The 10,156-nt window shown below is 35.2% G+C and overlaps 2 protein-coding genes across 2 annotated transcripts; both read left to right on the top strand.

The window, feature by feature from the left end:
• Nucleotides 1-442: 442 nt before the first annotated feature.
• LOC106306115 (receptor-like serine/threonine-protein kinase SD1-8) lies at nucleotides 443-4,577 on the top strand. Its single transcript, XM_013742595.1, is given in 8 exon segments — nucleotides 443-482; nucleotides 485-1,834; nucleotides 2,560-2,694; nucleotides 2,793-2,986; nucleotides 3,066-3,276; nucleotides 3,357-3,594; nucleotides 3,694-3,844; nucleotides 3,933-4,577. Coding segments are annotated over 8 exon segments (2,649 nt in total). The 3' UTR covers nucleotides 4,263-4,577.
• Nucleotides 4,578-5,366: 789 nt separating this feature from the next.
• Nucleotides 5,367-6,700, top strand: LOC106324405 (U-box domain-containing protein 8). The gene has a single exon (XM_013762380.1). The coding sequence runs from the start codon at nucleotides 5,492-5,494 to the stop codon at nucleotides 6,599-6,601; it is 1,110 nt and encodes a 369-aa protein (XP_013617834.1). The 5' UTR covers nucleotides 5,367-5,491; the 3' UTR covers nucleotides 6,602-6,700.
• The last annotated feature ends 3,456 nt before the right edge of the window (nucleotides 6,701-10,156 follow it).

Here is a 10,156-nt window from a genome sequence, read left to right as displayed (position 1 = left end):
ACTAAAACTACTTACGAATAAAAACAAAAGAGAATCACTCGCATACATACAAACCGGTTGACTGACTATTGGCTGGAAAAAAAATCAGAAGAGGAAGTAAAGTTTAACTAAAACTACTTGCAGATAAAAACAGAGGAGTATAACTCTCATACATACAAACCGGTTGACTGACTATTGGCTGGAAAAAAAATCAGAAAAGGAAGTAAAGTCATTTATGTTAACTGAATAACTGTGATATTTAATTTATTAACAAAGATAACGCGTAGAAACGAAAGGAAGCCTGACAAAATAAATAAAAACAACTTTCTTAACACGTAGGTCAACTCTCAATCCGACTGTACATAACATAACTACATATAAGTATGTTCAAACCTGGAAGACCAAGAAAATTAAAAAAGCATAGAAAGGAATTTATGTTGATAATCCAAGTAAATAAAAGTTCATGCATTTAACACAAAACATGTCCGATATCTCCAATGAAAAATCAAATCCTCAAATTTACATATAATTTTCTCAACAAAGAGAGAGAGAAAAAACAAGAACACAAGAATGTTGTGTGGAGACATGAGAGGTGTACTCTTCTCCGTCTTACTTCTGTTCCCTGCGTTCTCTTTCTCTGCCAACACTTTGTCGGCCACAGAATCTCTAACCATCTCAAGCAACAAGACCATTTCGTCTCCTGGTAATATCTTCGAGCTTGGTTTCTTCAAACCCTCTTCGTCTTCTCGTTGGTATCTCGGGATATGGTACAAGGCAATCTCCAAGAGAACCTACGTATGGGTTGCAAACAGAGACCATCCTCTCTCCACTTCGACCGGAACTCTCAAAATCTCCGACAGTAACCTCGTGGTCGTCGATGGATCAGATACAGCTGTTTGGTCGACAAATCTTACCGGAGGAGGAGATGTGAGATCTCCGGTGGTGGCAGAGCTTCTTGATAACGGTAACTTCGTGCTCAGAGACTCTAACAACAACGATCCAGATGTAGTTTTGTGGCAGAGTTTCGATTTTCCGACAGATACTTTACTTCCGGAGATGAAACTCGGTTGGGATCTCAAAACCGGGTTTAACTGGTTCTTGAGATCGTGGAAAAGTCCTGATGATCCATCAAGCGGCGATTACTCGTTCAAACTCGAGACAAGAGGGTTTCCGGAGGCTTTCTTGTGGAACAAAGCGTCGCAAGTGTACCGGAGCGGTCCGTGGAATGGAATCCGGTTTAGTGGTGTACCGGAAATGCAACCGTTCGATTACATAGAGTTCAACTTTACAACGAGTAATCAAGAAGTGACTTACTCATTCCATATCACCAAAGACAACATGTACTCCAGATTAAGTTTGAGCTCCACGGGGTCACTACAACGGTTCACTTGGATTGAAGCAATACAGAACTGGAACCAGTTCTGGTACGCACCAAAAGACCAATGTGATGATTACAAAGAGTGCGGAACTTACGGTTACTGCGATTCCAACACGTATCCGGTTTGTAACTGTATGAGAGGGTTTGAGCCGAGGAATCCACAGGCGTGGGGGTTAAGAGATGGGTCTGATGGTTGCGTGAGGAAGACGGCGCTGAGTTGTAACGGTGGAGATGGGTTTGTGCGGTTAAAGAAAATGAAATTGCCGGATACTGCGGCGACTAGTGTGGACAGAGGTATAGGGATTAAAGAATGTGAAGAGAAGTGCAAAAGTGATTGTAATTGTACTGCGTTTGCTAATACGGATATCCGAGGTGGTGGATCGGGTTGTGTTGTGTGGACAGGAGATATTTTGGATACCCGGAATTATGCTAAGGGTGGTCAGGATCTTTACGTTAGGTTGGCTGCTACTGATCTCGGTTAGTTCCTTCTCCTTTTATCTAAATAGACGTGGAACATTAAATTGCCAAGGAAATAATACATCGAGAAGATGGTAATCATATAGAAAAAGAGTAAAAATGTATACGTATGGTTTTCATTTCTTACAATCGATATCTTAGTAACGGTTGATAGAGTTAAATAACTTGTCATTTTTAGTAACGGTTGATAATAAGTTAAATTTTTGTGAATAATGCGTTTTTCTTCCTTTGTTCGGTAAAGCGTGATGGGCATTGAATATTGCAAGTCAAAGTTACATTGTTATTGTTTAACAGACTTTGAATTTAAACCAAACATTCTTTTAGTTTAATAGTTTTCTTTCCCATCTTTTAAACTTGGTAGAGATGTTGACGTGTTTGGTCCTTGCATAAATGCGTAGACTTTATAATCCATATAATAGTTTTTTTTTTTTGTAACTTGGCTTACTCCATATAAGTTCATACCTTAATAAATATATTTTCGGACATTTTTCAACACTATTTATATAGTAATATATCTTTGATGAAAAATAAATCTGAGTCAATTGAACTTTAATCATTTTACTACCATATTATGCACAAAACTTATTTACCCCAATGTTATTATATTAGTATGGTTTAAGATCCAATACCAAAAAGAAACTGCTTTTATGTTGATCATACTTATAACTTATATATAAGTTAACTATGATAGGTTATTAACCATAGTACCTCTTTCACTACTTCAGAGGACACGACGAACCGAAATGCAAAAATCATAGGCTCATGCATTGGAGTGAGCGTTTTGCTTCTTTTATGTTTCATCTTCTACCGCTTTTGGAAAAGGAAGCAGAAGCGATCACTAGCAATTGAAACATCATTTGGTAAACCGATAAACTTTCCTTTCCTTTCCTTTACTTTTGTATGATTTTTCTTTGTTCCTAATCATATATTTGACTACTTTTGTGTGTGAGTGAAACAGTTGATCAAGTGAGGAGCCAAGATTTGCTAATGAACGAAGTGGTAATACCTCCTAATAGGAGACATATATCTAGAGAAAACAAAACAGATGATCTCGAATTGCCATTAATGGACTTTGAAGCTGTTGCCATTGCAACTGACAATTTCTCTAACGCCAACAAGCTCGGTCAAGGTGGTTTCGGTATAGTTTACAAGGTAAACATTGTTGAAAAACTTGATTTCATAAACTATCAATGCAAAATACTTTGTCGTTTATTCGAAACTGTGGTAGTAGGGTAGGTTACTTGACGGGCAAGAAATAGCTGTAAAAAGACTGTCGAAAATGTCCGTACAAGGGACTGATGAGTTCAAGAATGAGGTGAAACTCATTGCAAGGCTTCAGCACATAAACCTTGTTCGTCTTCTTGGATGTTGCGTCGATGAGGGCGAGAAGATGTTGATCTACGAGTATTTGGAGAATCTTAGTCTCGATTCTCATCTCTTTGGTTAGTGCCTCAACTTCTTAATGCTCTTGTTCGAATCTTTGGAAATAAGTTAACACATTTTCGGTTATGATTGGTTGTAGACAAGACTCGAAGCTGTAAGCTAAATTGGCAGAAGAGATTTGATATTACAAATGGTATTGCTAGAGGGCTTCTATATCTTCACCAAGATTCACGGTTTAGGATTATCCATAGAGACTTGAAAGCGAGCAATGTGTTGCTTGATAAAGATATGACTCCAAAGATCTCGGATTTTGGGATGGCTAGGATCTTTGGACGGGATGAGACAGAAGCTAATACGAGGAAGGTGGTCGGAACTTAGTAAGCAATCATTCACTAAACATTACATTGTTGTTTTTTTTTTGTCTTATAACCAATTTAACAATAAAATAAAATTTGAGTATAATCTTTGCTGTGCAGCGGCTACATGTCCCCGGAATATGCGATGGATGGAATATTCTCTACAAAATCAGATGTTTTCAGCTTCGGTGTTTTGCTTCTTGAGATCATAAGTGGCAAGAGGAACAAAGGATTCTACAACTCTGACCATGACCTTAATCTTCTTGGTTGTGTAAGCTTTAAAACCTCTTAAAACCCTATCTTGCTTAGCACTCAAAACTCTGAAGAAAAACCTAAAATGATTCAATCTCTTTCCACAGGTGTGGAGGAACTGGAAAAAAGGGAAAGGGCTAGACATCGTAGATCCGATCATCTTAGATTCTTCACCATCAACGTACCGTCCACTTGAAATCTTGAGATGCATAAAGATTGGACTCTTATGCGTTCAAGAACGTGCAAACGACAGACCAACGATGTCTTCGGTGGTTATGATGCTAGGAAGTGAAACCGCGGCTATTCCCCAGCCTGAACAGCCAGGTTATTGCGTTGGGAGAAGTCCTCTTGACACTGATTCATCATCGAGTAACCAGCGGCATGACGAATCTTGGTCTGTGAACCAAATGACTGTATCGGTCATTGACCCTCGGTGATGTGAGCGTCACTGAGTCAATCTGTATTTGTTAAAATGATTAAAACTGAGTGATACAAGTATCGACTGTCTAACGTGGTTTGTAACTTGCTTAGTATTTTCTATGTACGTCTCCATATCAAAGACATACTAGATGGTCCGATTTTCCTTTTTATTTTAAATGACTAGGAGATTATATTAGAACGATATCCAAACTATGTTAAATTAATTTTCATTTAGAAGACAAACCTCTCTTAATGATTCAAAATTTATAATTCTTCAACTTTTAACCAATAGTTTAATTTTATATTGGTTTATGGTCCATTTTTAAGTTAAACTTGTATTTTATATGTTGCCGTTTTTCGATTTGATCAACGAACATGATTTTCACAAACTCATAATAATCTCTCAAGCACAAATGGATTTTGAATCAAAGAACACACCAAATTAGTCCCAAGTAACAGTTGTGAGTTTTATGTTCCTATAAAAGGGTGATAAGTACAAACATTTGAATGCAACAACATTGCAAATTGTATTAACCTAAAACATTTCAAAAATTAATCTTAAGCTTTGAACTGAAATGTCAAATAATAACTTTTTTGAATAGACCTGTCAAACTGTGCAAGACAAGTGTCCGGTTTGGTAATAACAACGAACGTTGTTGCTCAAAAAAATAAAAAAAACAACAACGAACGTAACATAGGGTAGGTGATTAGAGCACTGGAAAGCAAACAAAACTATGCTTCTATGGACATTAGGCTAAGGATCCGTACCTTCAGCACTTTCCCGGGGATCAATATCACATTCATTAACACAGTTAAGATTAGCTTTCCAGCACTCTACTTCGTCCCTTTCAAAACACAGTTCTTTAGATCATTAAAATAAAATTTAAAAGGTTGAACACAAAAAAAAAAAAAAATTAATTAAAATATAATAATATGAGTTAACCTAAATATAATTATTATAGTTTTGAGAAAAAAAAGTCTATGCTTTTATTTAGTCGTGAATCACGTGATGTGCCTAAATTTTTTGACCGAAAATAACACAAGGGGTAATTTCGTCAACTCAAACAAAAAACCATCCCTGCAAAAAGCTTCACGGTCCACAACACGAGCCCTCTCTCTCTCTCTCTCTCTCTCTCTCTCTCTCCCTCTGCGGGAATCTTATAAACCCTTTCTCTCTCTGTCTCTTCTTCAAAGCTTATCTCTTCCCTCACTTCGAAACCCTGAAAAAGACTCAAACTTTCAAAAAATGGCGTTCGAGCTCCCAAACGATTTCAGGTGCCCGATCTCCCTCGAGATTATGTCCGACCCGGTTATCATCCAATCGGGTCACACTTTCGACCGCGTCTCCATCCAACGGTGGATTGATTCCGGCAATCGGACATGCCCCATCACCAAGCTCCCCTTGTCGGAAAACCCTTCCCTGATTCCCAACCACGCCCTGAGGAGCTTAATCTCGAACTTCGCTCACGTCAGCCCCAAGCAAGAAGATCACTCTCACTCCCAATCCCAATCCCACTCCTCAATCTCCACTCTCGTTTCCCGATCGTCGTCTCGCGAGTCGAGGCTCGAGTCGCTGACCCGGCTCGTCCGTCTCACGAAGCGAGACTCGTCTGTACGGAGGAAAGTCACCGAGTCGGGCGCGGTTCGCGCGGTTCTGGACTGTGTTGACTCGGTCGATCGGGCTTTGCAGGAAAAGTCTCTGTCTTTGCTTCTGAATCTCAGTTTGGAAGACGATAACAAAGTGGGTTTGGTCGCCGACGGTGTGGTGAGACGGATAGTCGCGGTTTTACGGGTCGGGTCGCCCGATTGCAAAGCCGTTGCCGCTACCCTGCTAACGAGTTTAGCTGTCGTGGAAGTGAACAAAGCCACTATTGGGTCGTACCCCGATGCGATCTCTGCTCTTGTTTCTCTTCTCCGGCACGGGAATGACCGGGAGAGGAAGGAGTCGGCGACGGCTCTTTACGCTCTCTGCTCGTTTCCGGATAATAGAAAACGGGTTGTGGATTGCGGGTCGGTGGGGATACTTGTTGAGGCGGCTGATTCGGGGATGGAGAGAGCGGTGGAGGTGTTGGGGCTTTTGGTTAAGTGTAGAGGAGGGAGAGAGGAGATGAGTAGAGTGAGTGGCTTTGTTGAGGTGTTGGTTAACGTTTTGAGGAATGGGAGTTTGAAAGGGATTCAGTATTCTCTGTTCATCCTCAATTGCTTGTGTTGTTGTAGCCGAGAGATCGTTGAGGAGGTTAAGAGGGAAGGTGTGGTTGAGATATGCTTTGGTTTGGAGGATAATGAGAGTGAGAAAGTCAGGAGGAATGCTACTAACTTAGTCCATACTTTACTTGGGAATCCGATGGAAGCTTAATAGGATCAGGCTTTTGTCATCGGTGGTGGTTTTGGGGATTGTAGTTCTGTTGTTTTTGTGTTGTCTGGTCTGAATGTGGAGGTAAGTTGGGGTTGTAGTTCATGTACAAATGAAAGGAAGAAAACAAAAAAGGCTTAGGTTTTCAACAGAGCAAAATGCAAATGCTTTCTTAAGGTTTTCGTTTTATGTACATTCAAAGAAATAAAAGGATCATACAGATAAGTCTTCTTCAACAAAATTGTAATCTTTTACCATTTTCATAGTGTTTTAATGTCTTCTCTGTTGAGTCCAACCATTAGTTGTAAGTATTCATTCTTACATAAATGTTTAATGTTTTGATCAATGAAGCATTTCATTTTCATAGCGTTTAATCCCTTACCATGTTGAATCCAACCCTTTGTTCCAAGTATTCTTACATGCTCTAACCGGTCAAGTTCAGGTATACGTGGTGCCTAAAAATTTCACATAATTTCTAATGAATAGCAACAGTAGTGATTGCACTTTTGTTTGGTTTTTGATTCACTACACACTGTTTGCTAGTTGAATCACTGTGTTGGTATATGGAGAAACAGTGATAATCATTGCTTCTTACAAATCAATTTAGTCACTTGATTGATCTATTTGGTTTTGTGTAAACATTCATGGATTCCAGAAATTAAATCCTCCAATTTTTTTGTTAGTATAAGACCTTTGATGTTTTTGTAGTGCAACAGTCACTGAGACAAAACAGTCAGTGTACTTTATGATTCTTGTCTACTCGAATTAGGGTTATTTTTTAGTTTCAATTGTGGCGTGCTCATAACAAAAGGGCGTGCTCATAACAAAAGCATTTTGTCTATAGTCTGCAATGATTTCTTTCTACTAAAATAGAGTGGTATCTTTTTTTCGGTTGACTGTTGTTTTTTTTTGTTCTTCGGAAACAGTGCTTAAAGATGATTGTTGTATGTTTTTTATTCAATCATATGCCTTGATTTGAGGGCACACAAACAAAACAAAACAAAACAGAGCTGTGTCCTCTGAGTATCATCAAAAGGAGCTGCTTTATTAAAGAGAGAATTTTTAATTGAAAATCTCTTTCGTTGAGATATTAAGGGTATCCTGATCAATGATATGTACATGAGTTTCTTTTAAAAAAAAAATTATTTTAAAAGTAATATATGCATATAAAAAAATAAAGAGAAGAGATAAGACAATTATTTATCTTTTAAAATATACTAAAATAGTACAAAAAATCTTGAAAATTTTGATTCTTTATTACTCCCTCCGTTTCAAAAAAATCTATATTTAAAAAAAAAATTGTTTCAAAAAGATATATATTTTACATTTTCAGTACATAAATTAATTGTAAATTATAAACTTAAAAAATATATAATAGTGTTTATAAAGATTTTATTGGTTAAAAGTTGTGGAAAATAGTCGATTCCATCGTTAACCATAAAATAGTATTTTTCCCATTTTAAAACGAGGTTCTTTTCTTCACATCTTGCCAAAATTTTACTAGGTTATCGAGACAATTTTTAAAACTGGATCCATACACAGAGAAATCGTCCATAAAAACTTCCATGAAGTTCTCAATCATGTCTGTGAAGATTGACATCATGCAACGTTGGAAAGTGGCAGGAGCATTACAAAGACCGAAAGACATTCTGCGGTATGCGATGTTCCGTAAGGGCATGTAAAAGTTATCTTTTCTTGATCGTCAGGATGTATAGGGATTTGGAAAAATCCGGAGTAACCGTCAAGAAAACAATAATATTGGTGATTTGCCAATCTTTCTAACATTTGATCAATGAAGAGTAAATGGAAGTGATCTTTCCTTGTGGCAGCATTCAACTTCCTATAGTCGATACACATTCGATGTCCGGTGACAGTTCGCGTTGGGATGAGTTCGTTTTTATCATTTTTTACCACAACAGAAAATAATGCATTGGTAACTAAAATCTGATATGTTTTCTTAATAAGTGTGAAAAACCTAAAACAAACATCATTCTGAAACGGAGGGAGTATTGATCTAACTTTTAAAAAAAAAAAATTAGTTGTAATACTAAATTATATTTGATATATTTTGTAAAAATTATATCAGTGCTGAGTCTCTAACTTATCTATTTAGTTGACAAAACACCATTTTATTTGTCTAATCCACAATATTCCATTTCTTTATATAGATTCTGACAGGTTTCACGGACACGGACTGTTGAAAATAAGTAATTTGTGTAGTGGAATCACGAAATTTTGAAAAATACATTTAACTCTAACTAGATTTTGAACCCGCGCAAACGCGCAGATATTGCCTTCGTTTATATATACAAAATTTTATTTTATCTCATTAGTGATATATATGTATAACATTAACAATATAGCTAAACGTTTATATAACTTTTCAAACATAATAATTTTATATTTTGTATGATGTAAATTAATTGTTTCAAATCGTCACATGTATTTTGTCGTTTTTATTATATATTTATCTTATTAGATTTACATTTTACTATTAGACAAATTGATCTATAACAAATTGATTTATCTATCTTAGGGGATGCAAAAAAGTTTTAAAATACTAAAAAATTTTTATTATTTAGTAATTTATTTGTATTATGACATTCTTTAAAATAATAGTTAAACATTGGTTTATTTATTTATATATATATGATAAAATAAACTACTAAATATTAAATGAAACATTATGTGTGATCTTATTTATAGATGGGTTAGTGATTATTAAGGTATTTATCATGTTTAAGATAGCAAAAAATGCGGAACAACATATTATTATTTAAATGCAATTTAGAAAATATAATATGTCAGATATTACATAATATTAATAGTAGAAGATTTTGGAAACTTTTTTAGAAAGAATAGTATATTAGTGATTTTATCAAAATATGAATAAATTATTGCATGATTATGTTCAATATTCATATTCCATTATAATGAATATTAGATTTTAATCTATACTTTCAAAAAAATGATTATTTTTATTAACAAAAAATATATTTGTTTATTTAACTTGTTTCACATTGTTTATTGTCTTATTTCTAATAACTTATCGATCAAAATTTGTTTTAATATTGGCTAATGGAAATGAGCTAATATAATTATTTATCATCTCTTATTTATTTGATGTATAACCTGTAGATAATTGTAATATATTTTTCATATTCTGAAATCTATTTGTTTCAGAAAATATAGATTTTATTGTACTTTTTACATATATATAGTATGTAGATAACCTGTAGGATCAAGTAAATATTTACTTTATTAAATGATGTATTTGTAAAATTCATTCATATTATATTCATCAAGTAAATATTTTTTTTTTTGCATCTTAAACTATCTATTTTTTTACGAATGTGTGATATCATATAAAAAAAATATAAAAAATGGAGTATACATAGTTAATTAGATAATTGTAAAAACATAAATTTTTCTTTCGTTTGCGATATCATATAAATAATGATCCGCCCAGTTAACAAAAATCATGATTTTTTTTATGTGTAATTTTTTTTATTTTTTACCATTTCCTTAAAACTATATTAAATTTTACATATTTTAATT

This window comes from Brassica oleracea, chromosome C1 (assembly GCF_000695525.1).
Source record: "Brassica oleracea var. oleracea cultivar TO1000 chromosome C1, BOL, whole genome shotgun sequence".
Taxonomy (NCBI): Eukaryota; Viridiplantae; Streptophyta; class Magnoliopsida; order Brassicales; family Brassicaceae; genus Brassica; species Brassica oleracea.
Note: the sequence above shows the minus strand (reverse complement) of the source record. Positions and strands in the feature narration are given on the sequence as shown.

Excerpts from the sequence above, each read along its gene's own strand:
- LOC106324405 (XM_013762380.1), top strand. The coding sequence starts at position 5,492 with ATGGCGTTCGAGCTCCCAAACGATTTCAGGTGCCCGATCTCCCTCGAG.